Raw genomic sequence first — 22,859 nt, forward strand, 5'->3', positions numbered from 1 at the left:
TCCCCATCAGATTCCCAGAGTCGTCGAGCACACTGCGTTTTGCAATCCGGCAGTTCTACACGCATGGCTACTTCACGGCTATGCGCAATTGTGCACGTCCTCACTGGGCGACTACAAAGCCAGCGGCTGCTTACACAGTGTCTGTGACATGCGTGCTTCAGTGTACACGTCTTCGCAGCCTGCGTGGCCACAGCAGTGTGTTCGTGCATCAGTGAGCGTGTGTTCACCGCTCGCCCGACGTGCCGGCAGCTGCCGACGGTGCGTGGCCTGATCCTGGAGGAGTCGCTGTGCCACCTGGTGAAGCCGGCCGAGAAGACCAAGCGGCTGCCGGTGAGGGAGATCCTGGACCACGTGGCGCCCGAGCTGCAGCCCGCCTGGTGAGTGCCGGAGCTGCGGGGCGGCGGTGCTGCGGCGTCCCCCTCCCCCTCCCCCCGCGGAGAAGCTTCGCCAGCAACCGACGCGGCGCCAGTCGCAGCATAACCCCGCTCTCGCCTCGGAGGACTGACAATTCTGATGCTTCACCGGCTTCAGGGGCGCTCATTGGCGTTGGGTTGGCGACAGTTCACTGAAAGGTGTACCCAGTGTCGTGCAGAGAATTCCGCCGGTTTCAGTCAACTCGTCAGACATCTAGCATAGTGTGAGTTCTAGCTGTTGTTTATTACGTTGTGAGTGCGCATCTGGCCTCACGGTTCTGTCGAAATGGACTCATTTGTGGCCGCCATTAACCCATCGGTGGGGACCATTAAACCCCAGATCATGAGTGCTGGTACGTTGCCACGGGAGGTATCTTGAAATTGAAATATCAGATCGCTATTATAACGTTGAAATCGTGCCGATGGCGGCATTTGGCACTGTCAGTAACGATATTATTTTCGAGATGAAATCATTCGTCCACTTTCATGGTTTTACAACAATCACCCTTGCTGCATAGGCTTTCACGGGGAGAAACATGTCAACTTACCCCTCCCCTTCCCCATACTGGATTAGCTGAGTCGACCACGCCGTGTGCTCCTCACATGTTTGAGAGGGATTAGTCGGATGACATCACGGCTCACGTCGATTGGCTGCGCATTAGCCCAGTGATCGGCTAGCTAGCACGACCCAGCGTCCTCCAGACGCTCAGCGCCCCTCCCCCAGTGTCCTTCAGACGCCCAGCGCCCCCTCCCCAGCGTCCTCCAGGCGTTCGGCTCCCCCCAGCGTCCTCCAGACGTTCAGCCCCCCCCCCCCCAGCGTCCTCCAGACGCTCAGCGCCCCTCCCCCAGTGTCCTTCAGACGCCCAGCGCCCCCTCCCCAGCGTCCTCCAGGCGTTCAGCTCCCCCAGAGTCCTCCAGACGTTTAGCGCCCCTCCCCCCCCCCAGCGTCCTCCAGACGCTCAGCGACCCCCAGCGTCCTCTAGACGCTCAGCGCTCCCCCAGAGTCCTCCAGACGTTCAGCGCCTCCCCTCCCCAAGTGGCTGTCGGTTAGCCAGCCTGTTCGCCACCGAGTTCTGTGCCATCCTGGACAGTCCCGAGCGGCTGACAACGACACGGGGAGCCAGTCTGCCGGTCCTGGGAGCCAGTCTGCCGGTCCTGGGATTCGGTCTGCCGGTCCTGGGAGCCAGTCTGCCGGTCCTGGGAGCCAGTCTACCGGTCCTGGGGTTCGGTCTGCCGGTCCTGGGAGCCAGTCTGCCGGTCCTGGGAGCCAGTCTGCCGGTCCTGGGAGCCTTGTCACCGCGCCAACCGCGATGACGTCATCGGGCACGGACCCGAACTTTCTCACATACCCGACACAGCACAATCCGCCCAGAGCTGTTGTGCAGGGGATTGGCCAGAGCGCTTCGCTGCGGTGGTTTTCTTTTACGGCTTCCGATCCGCAGCATCCGGTCTGCAAACTGGATACATGATATCGATGACCTTTAATCCGCACTTGAGACGACTTTTGGTGGGATTGGACATTCAGTCCATCGCCCGGTCAGGGCTAAGCTGGGTGGGACTAGCGTTTAGTTATGAACTTGAAGCTAACCACTGGATGGCAACGACGCTCAACAGTGTTTTTGGCGCCTATGCATGCGTCATCTCTGGGGCATTTTTGGTCCGCAATGCATGACATAGTGCGTTTGCTGTGTTGTGTTTATTGGATTGGAGTATCGCGTGAGCGGCAGTACGATCGCTGTAGAAATACCGTGGCATACGTCATTAGCACACACCGTCAGAGCCGCATGCGTCCGATCTAGCGCTTCGGCGCGCCTCTCTCGTGGGGCGCCCGTGCGCCTCCCTTGTAGGGCGCCCGGGCGCCTCCCCGATGCACGGCGCGGTGGCCGTGCATGTGGCCGTGCACCTCCCCGATGGTGGCCGCCCGGGCGCCTCCCCCGTGGTGGTCGCCCGGGCGCCTCCCCGGTGGTGGTCGCCCGGGCGCCTCCCCGGCGGTGGCCGCCGGGCGCCTCCCCGGTGGTGGTCGCCCGGGCGCCTCCCCGATGGTGGACGCCCGGGCGCCTCCCCCGTGGTGGTCGCCCGGGCGCCTCCTCGGTGGTGGCCGCCCGGGCGCCTCCCCGGTGGTGGTCGCCCGGGCGCCTCCCCCGTGGTGGTCGCCCGGGCGCCTCCCCCGTGGTGATCGCCCGGGCGCCTCCCCCGGTGGTGGCCGCCGGGCGGCCTCGCGGCGCGCCCAGGGGCCGCCCCTGGAGTCGGTCGTCTCCAGCCCGTCTGCGGCCGCGGCCGACAGCCGCCGGATCGGCCGACTGCGGCCGCCGGGCGGCCTTGAGGGCGACATTCCGTGCATTGTGAGGCGCCGGCCCCACGGGCCATCCTCGCCCGGTATTACGCTCAGAGGGGGGTGATTGGCCCGCGCAGGGGCGGGGCCGATGCGATGGAGATGTCGGGGAGGAGTGCTGCGGTCGGTGAAAGGCAGGAAGTCCGTCACTGATTTCAGCGAACGACTCAGTGGGCGATGTAGCGGCGGGCGAACGAGTGTGTTAATTGAACGATAGCTGTTCACCAAACTATGCTCATTGATATAGCTGGCTCGGCGTGGTGTGCTGAGGAAAATACAGACCAGGCGTCCCCATATCAGAGAGAATTTCCACCAAGGGACGACGAAATCCTCTGGAGGGTGAATCTCTTGAGGGGGGGGGATCGCGATATGGTCAAATCATGTCTGAGTCAAGAAAGACAGCCGTCCAGACGGCACCAACAGGTACGTGTTGTCTGGAAGGAAATGTTACCATGTGCATTGCCATGCACTAAACGCACTGAGTCAAAATTAACGGTTATAACAGCCAAAAAGGGACAGTGTCCTCATTGAAATCGAGACTTTACGGACGAGCGAGATGCGTAGAGTTCAGTTATGTGATTTTATTTATGGCGCTCGAATGCAGTCGCTGTGTAAAAGTTCTTTTCAGGACCTATCAGCCGCTTAAATGATTCTATTCACGATAAGACGCAAGCATGCGCATAAGTATTTTGTTTTGTGTTGGGAAAATCGCTGTTCGATCCATCCTCAGGGGAGAAATGAGCACGCAAAGGAGGGGGCGCTGCGGTGCGGCCAATAATCAGGACCCTGTCGTAGTGGTCGGGCTAATAGTAATAACCTCGCCTCACAATAGTCATGACGGAGCGTCTGTGGCCTTACGAGTCAGAGGTCCAGCTCTGCGGGCTGGCTGCTGATCTCCCACAAAGGCTCACCACCGCAGATCCCACCTGAGGGCGTGGCCGTCCGGCTGGACGGCAGGTGGTTCTAGTGCCATCTCCTGGCAAAGGGCGCGTGAAGGCAGCGCGCGAGTGGGCTCGTCTGAGCCGTCAGACCAAACCCAGCGGACCAGCCTGGACCAGGCCGCTGACTTGGTGTCATGGCTAGTGACCGGACCACCTCGTTGTAAAAAGAGCGACAGTACAATGGCTGGCCCCAGCCTGACGTGGCGGCTTCCATGCACCCCAGACCATGTAGGGCAGGGGCCGCCCATGCAGGTAACCCCACGCTGACAGCTTCCCCTCGAGCGCCCGACGCCGCGTCTTCCACGAGCGCCGGCCGATCGGGTCGACACTCGGGGCGGGCGGCCGATGGTGAGCTCGGGTGCGCCGTATCTGGCGCGAGGCTTTTCGTGCGACCCGCCCGTCACAGCGTCGGGCCACGCCAGGGCCAGTACCAGACCTGTGGTGCTCGTCACAGCGTCGGGCCACGCCAGGGCCAGTACCAGACCTGTGGTGCTCGTCACAGCGTCGGGCCACGCCAGGGCCAGTACCAGGCCTGTGGTGCTCGTCACAGCGTCGGGCCACGCCAGGGCCAGTACCAGACCCGCGGTGCTCGTCACAGTGTCGGGCCACGCCAGGGCCAATACCAGACCTGTGGTGCTCGTCACAGCGTCGGGCCACGCCAGGGCCAGTACCAGGCCTGCGGTGTTCGGGTCAGGGGGCAGGCGATCCCCCGATTCGGCGTGACACCGGGTCGGGCTGGGATGCTGCGCTGCTTCGGCTGCTCTGCGCTCGTGAAGCTGCGTACGGTCCGGTGATCCCACCGGACCTCTGGGTGAGCAAGAGGTGCAAGAGTTTCGAAAAGAGCTGGCGCCGGCACCGTTCTAGCACCGGTTTAGGTGGATCAGAGGGATGGAACACCGGTCGAGGGTAGTTTTGGTAGTTTTGGGTTGTCGCCGGCCTTAGTTCAGGCTTTCGCGGTGCATTCAGTGCCTACAGACCAGCATTTCCTTTTCTCCGGTCACGTAAACATAAATGTGAGATGTGTAACAGGGCTATGAGTAAACTGGGCAAAGACTCAAATTGAACGGACTCTAACGAACTTCTAAAAACGTTCCGGCGCTTTCAGCCAACGAGCGTTATTACATCTCAGCTGCGCACTGCGGATAGCGGACCGACCGTCGGCCCTCCCGAAATAAATCCATCAGCTGGCGTCTCGTAGATGGCAGCACAGACGCTAAGCCTGCTTTGCTGAAGGGCTGGGCCGGCAATGCCGGTAAAAAGTGCGCTTCCATAGCCCACGCATATCGAGAGCGTGACATAATGCCGCTTCTGCGATTGCCGCCATCAGTCGCACCATCCTCACCCAGCTGAGCTGAACGAGCGCTTCCGGTTGCATGAGTCCGTCCTGTGCGGCGCAGTAGCTGCTGGCGGCCGGTGGGCGGCCAGTGTTTTGATTGGCTCGGAGCCGCGGCGGCGGCGGCGGTGGCCAGACGGCGTGGTCGGCCATTCATGCCCCGGGGCGCCGGCGTTATCGACCGGCCTGTACGGCGCTCCATTCACAAGTCGGTCCGCCGCTCCGCCGCCGCCGGGGGGAGGGGCTGTGTGGGCGGGCGCGGTCGATGATCGGGCGCCGGCCGGCGCGGGGGGGGGGGGGGGGGGGGGGGGCGCTGTCGGAACGTCCTATCCGGGTCGGCGGCGAGCGGTTAGACTGTCGGACGCGGCGTCGCTGCGGCGGTCATCGATCAGGTCAAGCGGTGTGTCGATGTGTCGATCTTGGACGCGGCGGGGCAGACCCCGGGCTATTATTAGATACTGTCTAATCAACACATCCTGCTCGGTCGGGCCGGCCCCGTCATGAGCTGTCTCTCTCCCCTGCGGTCTCTCTCCCCTGGCCACATAATGAGCTGTCTCTCTCCCCTACGGTCTCTCTCCCCCGGCCGCGTGATGAGCTGTCTCTCTCCCCTGCTGGTCTCTCTCCCCTGGCCACGTGATGAGCTGTCTCTCTCCCCTGCGGTCTCTCTCCCCCGGCCACATAATGAACTGTCTCTCTCCCCTACGGTCCCTCTCCCCCGGCAGCGTGATCAGCTGTCTCTCTCCCCTGCGGTCTCTCTCCCCTGGCCACGTGATGAGCTGTCTCCCTCCCCTGCGGTCGCTGGTTGCCGCAGCTGCGACCGACAACTGGAACGGGTCTCGCCTCCGCGCACTTTGAGGCGCGCACTGCCCCTCATGCCGCGTAGTGACGTCATCGAGGCGCGGGTGACGTGTTGGGCGCTTTCTCGCGATGCCGTCACCGGTGACGTCAGCCGACGGACGGCGTCGCCGGGTCGGGGACTGATCCGAGCATCTCGCAGCAGGCGTCACTGACGGACTGTGTTTCTCCCCAGTGTCTTCCTCCGCCCCATCACATGTCGTCATGATCACCGAATTTTCAAACCGGTTTCATCAGAACTTTTGTCCTTTCCCCATGTCTGTTTGTGAGTGTCACTGATGAAGCTCCCCACAGTCCCGCTGGATCGCTGGTTCATCTCACATCACGGCTGCGACTCGGTGTGGCGTCAGGGCTTCAGCACAAACAAGCAAAGTTCCTTCACACTTTCGCAGTTTTACGCTTCACGTTTGCAGCCTTCTCATTCCCGGCAAAATAAGTGCAAATGTTCAAATACGCTTTCTGACTGCTGTTTTGGACCGTGATACCATTTCTTCCGCAGAACTACTTAACGCCTTGGTATCCATGCTCCTATTCTCAAAAGGCTGATGCTTACTCTGCCAGCCCGTAAGGTCGACTTCTTCGGGAGCAGGTCCACCGGTCGGCACTCCCACAGACCCAGTGCTTACGTTATCCCGCGGCCTGTCCGCTGTAAGCTGTCCCGATCTGCCGTTCCAGCCGCCGGTGGTGGTGCGGCTCCCTCTGCGCCTCCCGTCGGCAAACAGAGCATGACCCGATAGCATCCGCGGTCGGGGCGCGTGACCCGCGGCCGCCGCCGGCCGCAGCCAAGCCCGGGTCGACGCAACTGAGGGGTCCCAGCGGTCTCCGGCGCTGGGCTACGACCTTTCACTCCGATTGCTTCCGTTTGGACCAGTTTTGGTCTGATCAGGCGGGCGCGCACCAGATCTCTTGAGCGGAAGATCTGGGGATCTAGTGCGGCTCCTGAGCAGGAGATCCGGGGATCTGGTGCGGAGGGAAATCAAGGTATTCAGACTGCAGTCAGTTTCTACGGCTTACAGGTATTATGATCTCGCCGCTCGCCGCTCGCGGGCTCGCCGGCCTTTCGATCCCAACATGCCTCCCTGAACGGATTGAAGTGGTTCCACGGCAGTTCACGTACATGGCAGCTGCAGGAGTCGATAAAAGCACAGCGATACCGAGAGCTCTCATGCTGGCGGGCGTCGCCCGGCAGGACTGGCCGCTATCTGGGCTCGTCTGCCTCACCAGGTGTGCACAGTCGAAAAGGACAACATGCCGTCTGGCGTGAAAGTTCTGGCGCCCAGTCACGCTCTAGCTGTCGGCCACAATGGTAGCTCAGTGTGCGGGCGCAGAAAGCGGATGGCACTCTCACTCCCCCCCCCCCCCCCCCCATCTGAGGCGTGGGTGTGCGACACCGGCCCCGGAGGACCAGCGGCGGTCCGGTGAATAGCCTCACCCGGCCAACTAGCTGATCAGCACGTCCTGGTGGACTCCGTACACGACACATCCACTGTCCTAGCCTCACATGCCGTGCAACTAGCGCTGAGCAGTGGGAGTGTGTCTAGCGAGCGAACTTCACTAGTTTTGCATTATCTTTTTAGAAGTACAACCGAGAAAACTAAGGAAAGACGAGGGAAAGGCTGTACGAAGGATATATCCTAGTAACGCGCCCGGGCATGCATCATAGCAGGGCGGATCCTAGCAGGATCCTAGTGCGAGTGCGACCCGCGGTCGTTCTCGGCCCAATCTAGCCGATGCAGTCTGCATGAACCATCGTCTCGCCAGCGCGAGGACACGGGCATCCCATCATGTCGAACCGTGGTCCAAGCCGGGAGCCGAGGGGCATGCCCCCATCTGCGCAACAGGTGGGGGCATGTCCCTCGCGGGGACGCCGCGGAGTTTCGAGACGAACATGCCTACTTCGGTGCAGCCGGGTCTCGTGGGTTGCGTCTCAAGGCATTTAAAGCAAAGGTGTTGCCTTTGCCTTCCTTTTGCGTCTGCAGAGGAAACTTATCCAAGAATCTAGCCACTCCAGAGAAGACGCGCGCGCGAGAAACCACTCGCCGTGCCTGCGATGCCGTGATAGCCCCGATGTGCACGTCTGTGAGAACGTGTGCAGTGTCACTGCGCCGCGCCAACCCGCCGTGCCCAGACGCGGCCACAGCTCTGACAAACATCCGGCCGGTGTCTGTCGCCTGCGTTTTGTCACCGGCTCAATAGCCCTCCAGCCGGGTGGTGTGTGCACGCCGCCTTGTCACCGGCTCAATAGCGCTCCAGCCGGGTGGTGTGTGCACGCCGCCGACAGCGGCGATCCCGTCCGTGTGTCCGCCGCTGACCGTCCGACGCCGCTTCAGCCTCCGACTGGCCGTCGCTGAGCCGCGCACGGAGGACTACCTGATGAAGCTGGACCAGCAGTACGTCTTCACCCGGTACAAGGTAGGTGACGTGCCGGCCACCCATCCCCTCCCCCTCCCCGGCCGCTCCCTGCGGTCAGCTCCGTCGCTGGCTCGGACGGCGCCGGCGCCGCGGTGGGCGTCAATGTGCGGCGACGCCCTAATGGGTGAGTGCGCTGAACCCCTTGTCAAAAGGCAATCCCTCACATGCATTACCCGAGGATTAATGCTAAATCTTGACGTGAAGTGATGAGGGCAACAGTAGCTCTCACAAGTGGGACAAGCATTTTCGGGTATTTGTTTTCAGTCAAAGTATTCAGGACCAATGTGAACCTGGTGCAAAGTTGGGGGGGGGGGGGGGGGCTCAGCCCGTGGTCGCGTCGCGTTCCCGCTCCGCAAGACGTGCAGGTGGACCACGACGCAACCGGTCTTCGCTGGTGCGTCCGTGGCGTGCAGCCGGTGTCTAGTGACTCAGCTTCTGTGCGATGCACTGTCTCGGGTCCTGCTTTGCAGCGCTGCACCCAGACGTCACCAGGCCGGCCGAGCAGGTTGGCCCACAAAAAGCGCGGCACGCCCCGTTGGCGACATGGGGCCTTGTCCGAATGGACCGTTAAAAACCGAGGGACGGACTGACTGACGTCTCAGCCGCGCAGTCGCAGGTGGTCGCAACGCCTGGCGAAATTCAGCTGTCAGTTTAGAGGAAAACATTCCCTGGTAGCGCTCTTCGTGTGGGCGGATTATTTTGGCACTGAGCGCCGCGGTGGTTACAGGAGGGTGGGGCGTCTCTCCTTGAGGCCCCAAACATCTCCGCTCAGCGACTCCGCCACTCATGCCGAGCTTTATGCATTTCTTCTCGCTGCTTACATCATGTCCCATGCATGAGTGCGTATGAGAACATTCAATGCACCATGCGGAAATCCTTCTCCATATCCGTGGCCGCCCCTCGTGCCGGCTCAGCCCGCCATGTCACGGTGACTTGAACCTGGCACTGCACGACCGTGTGTACAACCGATCGCTGCCCTCTGTTCTGGTCTTGACACCGAGTGCCAGGAGCCAGCGATATGCCAATCGTCCAGCCCTATTCGGAGCGAGGGCGGTGGCATCGTTTTTGTAATGCTTGTCCGACACTGATTGTATGTAGTTGTGCTGCGCGAACGTGACCCGTGCGGGACATCTGCGGAGCTCGCGGGCCATTAGCTGGCATACACTGTCGCGTTGCGGCTTCAAGCTGGGCTTAGATGGCTTGGAGAGCAAACACGGGTGTTTTGCAGAAGATGGACTGTTTCCATTCCGGTTTCAAAATGGTATTTCTTTCGGCGCGCCCGAAAGCTCCAATTATCACCATCATCAACATCAAATGTCTCGGCGCTGGTGTCAAACTATTCTTTTGTTTCCGTGTGTGGGTAGCACACATAACGTCAGATGGCCGATGAAGGAAGGCGTGGCCGGCCTGCCTGCGCGTTAGTTACACACCAGACGTTGCTTGGCAGTTTTTGTGGGGTACCCTGGCCATATGAGGGCTAATTAACGTTCAGCGGCTGTGCTCCCGCCCTCCGAGCTAATGGCCGAGACGTCTGCTAACGCTGCTTAGGACGGCGCGCGGGCGGGGCGGTGTTGACAGGCCCCGGACGGGCCGACAGACCCACCTATCGGATAGCGGGGACACGGGGACCCTTTGTGGTCTGGCCCAAGGCTAACTGTGTGACTCGGGTGCGATGCGGGGGATTAGGCACAAGTACCCATATTTTAAAGTGGCTCGCGGAATAGCCGGTGAGTGGCAGCGTTTCGTGGTGTTGTTCGGGTGCGAAACGTGATGCCAAAGCTTCTGGTCTTGGCTTCACGCCGGGCATTAGTGAGGCCATGAGGCTCGCACAGCATGCAATTCAGACGGAGTGAGCTACCAGCGAGGCAGCGCGAGCGTGCTCTGAAAGGAGCCAGCTCCCCCCCCCCCCCTCCCCCGGGGGCGACGCGCCAATGGCATCGTTTTCGCCGCCTCGAACTTGCCTCATGCCAAAACGCTGTACAATAGTATGTAGGTATTGATGGAGGGTGCTAACGCGCGACAGTCTCAGCCCTCTCGGTCGCAACAGTGGTCACGTTGTCAGAGCCTTTGTGGCTGACGGCGGTGTGCGCCAGGAGCGAACCACAACCGGGCGGGCGTGGTCACATCGGGTCATATGTCCAGGTCTGGGTCAGGGTCAGGTCCTCAGGAGACCTGATCCGACCCGACCTGACCAGAACAGATCGACCCAAGAACACCTGACGTGACCTGAGGTGGTCTCACCTGACGCGGTCTGCGATAACCTGACCTGACCTGACCTGATCTACCGCAGGTGGGCGTCATGTACTGCCGAGCCGGCCAGAGCACCGAGGAGGAGATGTACAACAACGAGGAGTCCGGCCCCGCCTTCGAGGAGTTTCTCGAGATGCTGGGCCAGCGTGTCCGGCTGAAAGGCTTCGACAAGTACAAGGCCGGCCTGGATAACAAGAGTGAGTGCTCGGGATGCTTGTGGCGGCAGGGAAAGGGCGAAGGGGAAGATGGCATCGTGTGTGTGTGTGTGTGTGTGTGTGTGTGTGTGTGTGTGTGTGGTGTGTGTGTGTGTGTGTGTGTGTGTGTGTGTGTGTGTGTGCGTGCGTGCGTGTGCGTGCGTGCGTGCGTGCGTGCGTGTGTGTGTGTGTGTGTGTGTGTGTGTGTGTGTGTGTGGTGTGTGTGTGTGTGTGTGTGTGTGTGTGTGTGTGTGTGTATGTGTGTGTTGGGGGGGGGGGTCACATTGGCGTGAGGTTTGATGACGCATGATTTGGGCTGCTGGGGAGTGTGTCATCGGAGCTTTACAATGTGCTCAGCTGCTGAGACTGTGTGGCGTAGCCCGCCTCTCACCCTGGCAAGGAAGGGCGGGTACCCGGGGAATCGAACCCCGTACCTCTGGTTTCCCAGACGCGCAGTGGTTCACGCAGGCGCGTTAACCACTACACTGCCGGCACCCTCTGCTGAAGCCTCCCCGGTCGAAAGTTTGCCGGTGACATGTAGGCAAATGAGTTCCCTGTCTGGACCCAGTCACCAGTAGCTATAAATCACATGGCATGTTGCACACCTGCCGTGTGCCGGAAGTGATCGTACTGACGGTATGATTCTTACACTGTTCTTACACTGGGACTGTTCTTACAAGTATGGCCAAGGAATGGTTGGTCTTCCTGCGTGCGAGTAGGCCATTTCGTTCCGTGGGTTATTTTTGAATGTCAGGTGCCGCGCCAACTTCTTTCTCCAATTGGTGTCATGGCGGGACCCCCAGAACTTGAGGTCTGGATCTTACAAGTCCTTCGGACTCACCGATGTTGAAAGCGCACAGCAGGATTAATTTTACCGTTGACGTCTCCCGCTCGGTTCAAAGAACTTCAAAACCTTCCTTACTTGTTTATGTACATTCAGTGGTGTTAGCATAATGGGCATGAGCCGCAGCAAGAGGCCCCCATGTTGGCTTTGCCTCTCGCCGGTAGGACGGAGGCACCAAATACCGGAGTCAGTGCAGGCTGTTCTCGCAGACCAACTGGGGGTCACTGGTGCAGGTCTCCGACGCGGTGGGTGCCAGCCAGGAGCATATGTTAGTGCTTGAACTTCTCTGTAGACCATAGCAACGAAAAACGGACCTAAACCGGACGATACGCTGTGGCAAGCAAAGGCGTCAGTCGCTGGCAACGAGCCAAGATGGAAGCAAGCTCAAGCCAGGCTTTCATACACAAACTGAATGAGATTAACCGATGTGAATGACATCTGAGTAACCATCATCGCCTGGGCACTGGACGGATTGTCTGAGATTGCCAGCCGTGAGTGATGTTTGATCGAATGAAGCTACGCCACTTCGCATTTTAAGTCTGGTAGGGTGCGCTTGGCTGGAAGACTTTTGACACAATGTGCCATGGACGCTGCACAATGTGCCATGGAAGGGAGGGCGATTGCGATGCACCAGCAATATAACGACAATTTATCCGGTACTAACGGTGACACTCTCAACATGGGCAACCGCGCACGTGTCAAGTGTCATGATGTTTGCTTTTCGGGGGTACGCAGGGATGTAGCCGCATTATCAGGACGCGTCAGCAGCAGGCCGAAGCCACTGCCTGTCATGACTACACTGCACTGTTCTGTTGGTGTCGCCTGGGGCAGAGTGTCCGTTCTGTAGCCTACTGCCTGTCGTGACTACACTGCACTGTTCTGTTGTGCCGCCTGAGGCAGAGTGTCCGTTCTGTAGCCTACTGCCTGTCGTGACTACACTGCACTGTTCTGTTGGTGCCGCCTGCAGAGTGTCCGTTCTGTAGCCTACTGCCTGTCATGACTACACTGCACTGTTCTGTTGGTGCCGCCTGAAGCAGTGTCCGTTCTGTAGCCTACTGCCTGTCATGACTACACTGCGCTATTCTGTTGGTGCCGCCTGAAGCAGTGTCCGTTCTGTAGCCTACTACCTGTCATGACTACACTGCACTGTTCTGTTGGTGCCGCCTGAGCAGTGTCCGTTCTGTAGCCTACTGCCTGCCATGACTACAACTGCACTGTTCTGTTGGTGCCCGCCTGAAGCAGTGTCCGTTCTGTAGCCTACTGCCTGTCCATTGAGACTACATGCGCTTATTCTGTTGGTGCCGCCTTGAAGCAGTTGTCCGTTCTGTGCCTACTGCCTGCCATGACATACCACTGCGCTATTTCTGTTGGTGCCGCCTGAAGGCAGGTCCGTTCTGTAGCCCTACTACCCTGTCATGAACTTACACTGGCACGTTCTGTTGGTGCCGCCTGAAGCAGAGCGACCGTTCTCCAGCGTAAGCGGCTGTAAACCAAGCAACAATGACAACGGTGGTTCAAGCGATGCCTATGTGCATGACAAATTCATTAAAGAGTACTATGGTATGATGAAGATATGGTATGATATATGTGACGGTAGCCATGGCGGTCAGCGGACGAATCTCCTGGAGGCACTGTGCGTGGCTGGGGTGCTAAATCCTTCGACACACCAGCAGCATTCGGATGGTATGCTCTTGGCGGCGCGGGCACGTCCTCAGTTTTTCCGATGCTCCAACAGACTCCCGCGAATAAGTCTGCTCGGGGATTGTATCCACGCTCACAAGATGGAGTTGTAGCAATGTGGAATAATCTCGACGTAAGGTATTGGATAAACGCTGAATGTCACAGGATTGCAATTTTGATTTCTCTCTCAATAGCCCTGAAATGGCCCTGCGAGCACAGGAGAGATGTAACCCAACGGAATTAAATGGTCCTGCGAGCACAAGAGAGATGTAACCCAACGGAATTAAATGGCCATGCGAGCACAGGAGAGATGTAACCCAACGGAATTAAATGGCCCTGCGAGCATAGGAGAGATGCAACCCAACGGAATTAAATGGCCCTGCGAGCACAGGAGAGATGTAACCCAACGGAATTAAATGGCCCTGCGAGCACAGGAGAGATGTAACCCGACGGAATTAAATGGCCCTGCGAGCACAGGAGAGATGTTACCCAACTGAATTAAAGCACACTCGGCATCTTGCACCTACAGCGGGTTTCTGTTGCATCGAAGACTTAAATGTTCCAGCATATCATTTGTTGACGCTCACTTTAAACGCCACTCTGCTTGATTTCGATCACGACTGATCTTTGTGTGGGATGGAATGCAGAACTGCTCAAGCCGAGCGCTTTCTGCCTGACGTCGATACAGCGATGGCCACGCAGGCACTGCGAAGGCGCTTAGATTCAGTCGACCTGGCATCGCCGACGGCCGGTGATGCGCGCCGCCCGATCAGGTGTGTCGTCAGAGATGGGCGACCATTGCTCAGACGTCGTTCGCATCGGTTACGCTCGTTTGGCCTTGGATCGCCTGCGACAGTCTGGTTCTGCTCTTCTCTGGCCGCATCGTTTCAGCGACAAGGGCTGATTGATTTGCCCGAAAAACCTTACAGTCTTTTAATTGTTATTACTCACGATGATCTGTCGTTATTATTGTCGTAGAGGGCCAACACAATGATTAATCATAATGACCATTTGGTAACTTTTTCGTGAAAGAGAACCACATTAATGAAGCTCAACAGACGACGCAATTTTGATAATCCTGTGTCCATGCCTGTTGACAGTAAATGATGGCACGTAGTGTGTCATGTTTACACGGATCTAGGTCTAATGTCGTTACTCTCGCCATCGCCGAGCCGGTCTGAAGGGGCACCAGTGCGAACGCGACCGGCTCCAGCGCTCACGGGAGCCGCCCGGCCGGCGCCGGCTCCGTCAGCAGCCGCCCGGCCCGGCGCGTGCTCCACGGGCCGTCCGGCGCCGGCCGCCGGCTCAGCCCGGTTCGGGCGTTCCGCAGTCCGTCGTGCAGACAGCCGGCGGCGGTGCCGGTTCGGTGCCGGCTGGCGGCGGCCTCTGCGTAGCCGGCTGCGGACGGAGCGCCGGCTCGCCGGCGCGACCGGTCCGGCCGTAGGGCGCGCCTGCACCGGCGCCGGCGGCCGGCGGCGCCGCAGTGTGATGACCCGACCAGTCGCGCCCGCGCTCGTGCTCGCGCCCCCACGTCGCGTTTGAAAGGGCGCACGCGCTCGTGTCCCGTGCAGGCGTATCTGTCCGCTGTCATCTGATGAGGGGCCTGCTGTATGAAGCCGCTGCCTGCAGCGAGCGAGCTATCTTGTGTTGTTATCTGGGGAGGGGAGGATTTCATGGTGGTGTAGTCCGCTGTGAAACAGATGTGGTTATGCGTTATTTGACGATGATGCATCACGATTCACACTCAATCACTCTCTTTTCAGCTGATTCGACGGGGCAATACTCTGTGTACGTCAAGCACCAGGAGAACGAGATCATGTTTCACGTGTCTACCCTGCTGCAGTTTTCGCCCAATAATCGGCAACAGGTGCGTCTTCATGTGTTGTAAAGAATACCATAACGTGGCATGAGCATTGTCATTAACATAGCGAGATCGCTAGCTTAGGACATGTCGATGGCAAAGCACTGGCGAAGAAGAGCGCGAAAAACCGTTGCAAGACCTTAAAAATGCATGCTATCGCGGGAAATCAGCAATCAAAACACGTTTGCCTTCCATACAGAATGTTGATTTATCCTCCGACGCTCACACCGAGCGTCGCCTATGTGGATCAGTTGGCACTACTACACCACGTGCAGCGTGGTGATGTAAGGTCGAAAGTGACACGGCCACGCCACATCGGTTTGGCTGGTGCCGTAACAGAATATGGCGACCGAGGCGGCGGGGGTTGGCGTTACGTCCGACGACAGAGCCCTGCTTCGGCGATGGTGTTGAAGGCGTATGAAGGCGTATGGCGTATGACGTATGACGGTACGGGCTGCCGATGTCAGCGATAGGCCTCGCTGTGCTTCATGGCGGCGGTAGGAGCTGCACAAAACCAAACCACTTTGCTGGCCGGTCCAGGAGTAGTCATGTGCGCGGAGTCCCGTCAGCCGTCATCAAAGACGCGGTGCTAACCGCCTTTTTAAAGATGATCGTGCGTGACACTGGTCTTGCAACTCAGAGCTACTGGGCAGTCTGCAGCGGCTCTCTGTGAGCAGACCTGCTCCACTCTTGCGTGACAGGCCCGGGCCCCGCCGATCAGCTGCAGGCGGTATTTGAACCGCTGGTTTTGAAAGTCCAAAACAGGAAAAATGCAGCTGAAAGTGTTGCATCACTATTCGTTACTTCAACGCTGGTTCTCAGACTAATGTGTAGGCTGTTGCTCAGGCATTTCAATTGACTTTGGTCTTGAGGCAATGCAGCCCGACTCAAAAACGGATTGAGTGTACCCACCAACACCATGGTCGGCTCGCCAGTGACGCGTGGTAGCGATGCGCCATCTACAGAGCTCTGCGCTGGGCTTCAGGCAGAATATTTCCGTTAATCCGTGGGTCAGAGGCGGTGCCGCTGTTCATCGCGGCCTGCACGGCCCGTTCGTATTAGTCGTGGCTGATCCACATATCTGAGCGAGCTTTTCGTAAGTAATTTACCACATCCTTCCATGTCGGCAGCGCTTTTGCCTTACAATCACGTGACCGGCGGAGAAGGCAGTGTTCAGTACCAGCATTCGCGAGCCTACCTACGCGTGCCGTTTCACGAAGGAACAACACGAAATTCATCCTACCAGTCGGCTTCCTGCGAATGTTCCCGCATAATTGTCACTTAAATGTCGTGGTCACACCGGTTCCCCTTCTCCACACGTGTCTTCCAAGTCCATTTCCCCGCCAGGTAATCTGTAAACTCCGCGTAAAATAAAGCCCCCTCATCATTTCATCATCGAGTCCAGCTTTCTCCCTGTCCGTCCTCGTGACCTTGTGAGGTCCGCCGACAGGACGGACACGGATCGAGCGTCGCAACCCATGCTCCCGTAGCCTTGCAACCGCTATGGTAAGGCTCATTGGCTCTGTTTCCTATACATTAACTGCTGCTGCCGACTGCTGCTGCTGCTACTGCCAGCGGCAACCGTTGTTGCTGTGCCAACTACCGAATAGCCTTCTAGACGCGAGATAGTGCGGTGCACCCCGTCTGTAGTGGCAGGAACTTCGGAAATAGAGGGCATCCCGCGATACACCACTTTCTGATTTTGTATGGCTCATAGCTCATAAAGCTAATTTTGCAACAACATAATATAGCGTTTTTTAGGCATCGGCAGACCGCATCGTGATACCTATTTCCGACCAACACCCAAGCCAGTATCTTCCGCCTCGCTTTGCCGGGACAGTGAAGTGACACCTCGTGGGACATGTCAGGATCCAATGACCTGTTTCTGTCGCGGAGTCGTGACCGGTGTGCCTGTGTTTGTGTTTCAGTGCGTTTGTTTGTGAGTGGCTCTTTGTTTTCATGACATCAAGCCGTCCCTTTATTTGCTGACGATGGCTAGCCCGGAGTTTGTTCGAGATTGCCGAAGTACTCGCCACTTGTTCATTCATTCGCATGGAGTCGTGTTGTGCCGCGACGTTTGCGATGCTCGGTTGCTGCGCTAAAATACGTATTTTAGCTTCGCGCGTGCGATTTTTGCCCTGCCGCACGATCCATAATACACGTGACAGTGGGATGTTGGTGCTATTGAGAATTGGCACGCAGCGCGGTGAGTGCGAGACAAATAAGTGCTCGCTGGTATGGGTAGAACTCTCTTTTTCTCATTATTTCATAAGCAGGTATCAAAAAGTTGTCGAAAGCGACGTACTGAAGGCAACCGTGATGTTAACGTAATGGTGTCAAACATGTACTGTGACATTTAAAACATTTTTACATTAGAAGGCAAAGAAGTACGCAATTTTGAACTTCTCTCGACGGAGAATTGTCCCATAACAACGTTTTCTGTTGATCAATAGTCATGCACTAAGGTGCGGGTTTCCGTGTCCCCCCCCCCCCCTCTCTCTCACTTCCACACAACCCCAAGGAAGCTGCTTTTCATCGCAAGACCTGTTCAGCCACAACGCCGGCGCTGCCACGGCCTGACGAGGCTCCCCAGTCCTGTGACAGACCCTGGAGGCTCCACAGCTCTGTGGCAGACCCTGGGGGCTCCACAGCCCTGTGACAGACCCTGGAGGCTCCACAGGCCTGTGACAGACCCTGGAGGCTCCACAGCCCTGTGACACACCCTGAAGGCTCTACAGCCCTGTGACAGACCCTGGAGGCTCCACAGGCCTGTGACAGACTCTGGAGGCTTCATAGCCCTGTGACACACCCTGGAGGCTCCACAGGCCTGTGACAGACCCTGGAGGCTCCACAGCCCTGTGGCAGACCCTGAAGGCTGCACAGCCCTGTGACAGACCCTGAAGGCTCCACAGGCCTGTGGCAGACTCTGGAGGCTCCACAGCCCTGTGACACACCCTGAAGGCTCCACAGGCCTGTGACAGACCCTGGAGGCTCCACAGCCCTGTGGCAGACCCTGGAGGCTCCACAGCCCTGTGACAGACCCTGAGGGCTCCACAGCCCTGTGACAGACCCTGAGGGCTCCACAGCCCTGTGACAGACCCTGGAGGCTCCACAGCCCTAGGCCTGTGACAGACCCTGGAGGCTCCACAGCCCTAGGCCTGTGACAGACCCTGGAGGCTCCACAGCCCCGTGAGACCAGGCGAACCGGAACGGGAAGCACCGCTCAGCGGCCGGGATCGATGGTTGAGGCCGGCCGGCCGGCACAGGGAGCTCCGCTTCCACCAGCCGTAATGGCATTCATATTGCAAACACCTGCGGCTCTGGGAACAGCTGGGAGCGGAGACGTGGCTGGCTGGAGAGCCTCGTGGCCGGCCAGATCCGGGCAGCCGAGTCTGAAACATAATTATTAACGCTAACTTCCGCTTGGTCCGGGGCTAGCATCCGCTTGCGCACCAGGCTGGCGTCTGCAGGGACAGTAACTCCGGGCGTTTCCGTGTGACGCGCCAGGCTCGCCACGTGGGCCCCGGCTGAGTCTGACCTGCTGGTCGCGGGCCCGGTCGATGCTGGACCCTCGCTGCCGCGGGTCGGGGCCGCCCGTGCCGGTAGTGGGTGGTGCGCGCCGCCCCGTGCCGACGGCCTCTCCGGCAGAGAGGCGGCACCGGGGAGCAGCTCGTGTGTTGGACACGAGACGATTACGTGTGGATGTGATCATTGTTCCCTCTGTTGTCCGCGTCCTTGGTGTTATTTACGCGGTGGGAACACACATGTGTTTGTTGATTGCAAACAAAGCTGAAAGTAATAATGTACCATCGAAGAGGAGTACTATTACGTCAGTCCGAGTAATAATAATAACCCACACGTACACTAGCATTTCGCTCGAGACGTTCCGTAGAAGATGAAGACAAAAAACAGAAACGACGTGCCAAACGCTTGAGGAACGACCGTCAGCATAGGAACTTGTTCCGTGGGCATCACGGGACGGAGATCTACCGCAACGTCAGTGTAGAGACGCCTTAGCTGCCAAACCCCAGCCTGCAGACGGCAGACGATGTTGGCCAAGGCAGCGTTGTCATGCCAGTTCCACAGCTCGAGAGCCACGCCCGATTCCAAGTGCGCTTTTGTGGTTAGAGAGAGGGCACACGCTATCCAGCGGTGCTCCGCCGTAAGTCTCACCGGGCCTGCTTCCATTCCAGCTGCTGCGGAAGCGGTACATCGGCAACGACATCGTCACTATCGTCTTCCAGGAGCCTGGCGCGCTGCCGTTCACGCCCAAGCACATCCGCTCCCAGTTCCAGCACGTGTTCATCGTGGTACAGGCTGTGAACCCGTGCTCGGGTAACACGCAGTATAGGTAAGGGGATGCGTGAGTAACGCGCAGGTATACTGAGGTGGCGGCAAGGAGGTAGATAAAAGCCACGCTGCGTGATTTTATACGTGCATTCACCGGCAGTGCAGAGTCCGCGCGAAGCAACGGTACCTGTTGACCACGTATGTGCTAATCATCACCGAGGCACCATTTTTGGCTTACGTTGTCGACGAAAGGTGTTGGATTTGAAGGTTTTCTTTTGATGTAGGCCGTTTGGAAAGGCATGCTATTAAAAACTGCACACTTTTCGCGCGTTGCAAGGGGCATGCAACATATCATGGATGCGACAAATAAAATGCCATGTGGTACACCTTTTACGTGTGAGTTGTTCCACTCCAGTTGTGTTGGCAATGCTGGCGGCATGAGTACTATGTTCAGATTGAGATGGTCGTCTCTAACCTCACTCTGTGTAACCCCAAGGGTGGCTGTGAATCGTTTTCGGGACGTACCTCCGTTTGGTCCCCCGATCCCGGAATCTGCTACATTTACCAAGTCACAGGCCTTCGCCGAGTTCCTCTATGCCAAAGGTAAAATCCGATCGCTGGTGTTCAGTGGGTCTCGTGGATCGCTCAGTCCAGTTCTCTCCCACGGTAGGATTTGATCCAAGTGTAACGCCATTTGAGGGTATGTGCTTTCTTCACTGCTGCTTTTGAAAGCATCTGCTTTCCAGTGCTGCTCGACGCTCCGGAGTGGTGTTAGTGGTCGGTCGAGCCCGTCTGGACTCTGTAAAGCACGCGCCCGGCTCCTGGCCAGGCGGTGTGCGGCCCTTACCAGGACCTCGAGCCCAGCGGCTTGTTCCGTACCGCCGCTGTGGTCGGGCGTGCGGACTGCCGTGTCCGCCGGCGGCTCGCCTTTGGCGTAGAGGCCAGCCCGTCGCCAGAGTGACCCCGATAGAGCTGCGCTGGCCCTGCGCTCGCGGACACGGCCGTGTGACGTGATGGTGTCGGAAACTAGTCCGTGCTCCGGTCAGCACTGACTGGCGGTCACGATGGCCCAGGCTTTGGTTCAGCCTTGGCATTGCTCATCGAGGGCCTCTCAGAACCGTGGAGCATGTAGTTTATGTAAATAACGGGCTAAGTTTAGTCGCGTTCTGCCTGGCATTGCCCTTGTGCGTTGCGTTCGCCCCGGAAGCCACCGATGCGTCACGCTCAGGCGCACGCCGTCTCCTCGCGCTCCAGTGATAAACGCCGAGAACGCCGCGTACCAGTCGGACAAGTTCATGACGATGGCGAAGCGGACGCGGCACGAATACCTGAAGGACTTGGCCACCAACTACCTGACGGAAAACACGCTGGACGCGCCGCAGAAGTTCTGTGAGTGGCGGCTGCGGCCACCGCTCGAGGCAATGTCGGTGTCAAATGTGTGTCCGCCCAATATTCTCATCGCCATCAACAAATATTTGTCTGCAATACTGATGGACGCTTCTACACAGCGAGCTTGCTGACCAGTGCCGAGGACATTTAGCGAGGCTGTACTCGGTGCTGTAAAATGTCAGTCTAACACGCGTTGTGCTCCGGCCACTGCTGTGGCCGTGCTGGGTACTGTGACCTCTAGCCTGACTCCTCGCTCACCTCTGGCGGCTCACCTGGGACTGACTGCGACTGACTGGTCCAGCGACTGGCTGACTGGCTGCGACTGACCGGTCCAGCGACTGTGCGTTCGCGACCATCATCTTCTCTGACATCTGACTGGCCTGTGTTATCACTGACGTCTTCACGTTTTTAGACGTATATAGGATCCTTAACCGACCTGTAGTTCGTACACAGCCATCGTGATCTCTGACATCCCACCGACCTCTGCTGCATCCACAGCCTGACCTGACCTCTGACCTCATTGCCTGACCCCTGACGGAGCTCTGACGCGCCCGCAGCTATCATGTCGTTCAGCAGCCGGCGGAAGGACGACCTCTGCTGCATCCCCAGCCTGACCTGACCTCTGACCTCATTGCCTGACCTCTGACCGAGCTGTGACGCGCCCGCAGCCATCATGTCGTTCAGCAGCCGGCGGAAGGAGCGTCTGCGGCCGCGGTTCGTGCCCGACGCCGTACAGAGAGGCGCCGTCTGCTGGCCGGTGACGGCTGACGACCAGTCCCTCCACGCGCAGGTGGGGAGCGGCCGGCGCGTGTGGAGCGGGGTGGAAGGCGGCAGACGCAGGGGCGCGTCTGGCTCCTCGGAACTTGGTGCACGCCGAGGGCAGAGTACTGAGGGTATTGTGCTGGTGTGGTGGTTGAGGCACCAAGACCCCAACGAGAATCGCGTCGTTGGCCTTGAGTGGTTGGACTTGCCGATTTTGTGGTTCCGGAAAGGTATTCGATAAATAGAAGCTTTAATGCAAACCCCTTCAGATACGGGCTTTGTTAAGACACGCTTCAGCTAGTCCCGACTACCACTGACGCCGTTCCTGATCCTCTGCCCCTGTCCGCCAGCTTCTACAGCCGTCTCTCAGTCGTTGCCACCGTCCCTGAGCCACTGCTGTCGTCCCTTGGCCCCTGCCGCCGTCCCTGATCTTCTGACTTACTCGCTGAGCCCCTGCCGTCGTCCCTCGGCCCATACCAATGTCCGTGATCCCCTGCTACTGTCCCTCGACCCCTGCTGCCGTCCCTGATAGGCCCTTGTCGCTGTCGCCAGCGATAAGGGCCTCTGGCTCCTACCAACGTCCGTGAGCCCCTGCTACCGTCTCTCGACCCCTGCCACCGTTCCTGATCCTCTGTCGCTTTCGCCGGCGACAAGGGCCTTTGGCTCCTACCGCCGTCCCTTGGCCTCTGTCGGCGTCCCTCGCCCCCTGCCGCCGTCCCTGGTCCTCTGCCTCCCCGGCTGAGCGCCTGCCGCCTCGGCCGCCAGGTGGAGTGTCTGTTGGGTGTGTCGGCCGACTCACTGGTGCTGCTGGAGCAGGCCACGGGCGGCCTGGTGTTCGCCGCGCCGACTGCCAGCGTTCTCGGCTGGACACTGCAGGGCACCAGGTGCGTTTGCGCTCCGCGGTGCGGCTGCTGTGCTGTAGCGGATGCCACACCCATGTGCCGGTGTTTGCATTTCTGCTCGTCGAATCGGCTGGCCGGGAATTGGCGTTTGCGGCGTCTGGCGCGGCATAGCGGCTCTCGGGTACCATCGGTTGTGCCGTGGTGCGAGGCCGATGGTGAAGTGATCGAGAGCGAAAGGGAACAAGTGCCATTTCGTGGGAAGTGTGGCTGCTCTCCCTCTCTATGCGTGTTAGCACAGAATCGTGCATGCTGTGAACACTGACGGGCCTGTGTCTACCACTATCATTGCAACCATCTACACAAAGACAGCCCCAATAATGGCCTACAGCCGCGACTTATAACCAACGTGTAAATGCTCGAAAATATGTCCTGCCCGTAAAGCTCAGCACCGCGAAGGAATC

At 58.8% G+C, this 22,859-nt stretch overlaps 1 protein-coding gene across 1 annotated transcript in view; it reads left to right on the forward strand.

Annotated features, from left to right (window-relative positions):
• Window positions 1-22,859, forward strand: part of LOC119094120 (signal-induced proliferation-associated 1-like protein 1) — a 41,168-nt gene that overhangs the window by 11,996 nt on the left and 6,313 nt on the right. The window contains exons 4-12 of the mRNA XM_037217196.1: window positions 250-377; window positions 8,205-8,286; window positions 10,577-10,733; window positions 15,018-15,121; window positions 19,309-19,466; window positions 19,902-20,008; window positions 20,660-20,794; window positions 21,463-21,584; window positions 22,322-22,440. Coding sequence (XP_037073091.1) covers window positions 250-377; window positions 8,205-8,286; window positions 10,577-10,733; window positions 15,018-15,121; window positions 19,309-19,466; window positions 19,902-20,008; window positions 20,660-20,794; window positions 21,463-21,584; window positions 22,322-22,440 — 1,112 coding nt within the window. The remainder of the gene's footprint in view (window positions 1-249; window positions 378-8,204; window positions 8,287-10,576; window positions 10,734-15,017; window positions 15,122-19,308; window positions 19,467-19,901; window positions 20,009-20,659; window positions 20,795-21,462; window positions 21,585-22,321; window positions 22,441-22,859) is intronic.

This window comes from Pollicipes pollicipes, unplaced genomic scaffold (genome assembly GCF_011947565.3).
Source record: "Pollicipes pollicipes isolate AB1234 unplaced genomic scaffold, Ppol_2.1 Scaffold_4002;HRSCAF=4701_pilon_pilon_pilon, whole genome shotgun sequence".
NCBI classification, from domain to species: Eukaryota; Metazoa; Arthropoda; class Thecostraca; order Pollicipedomorpha; family Pollicipedidae; genus Pollicipes; species Pollicipes pollicipes.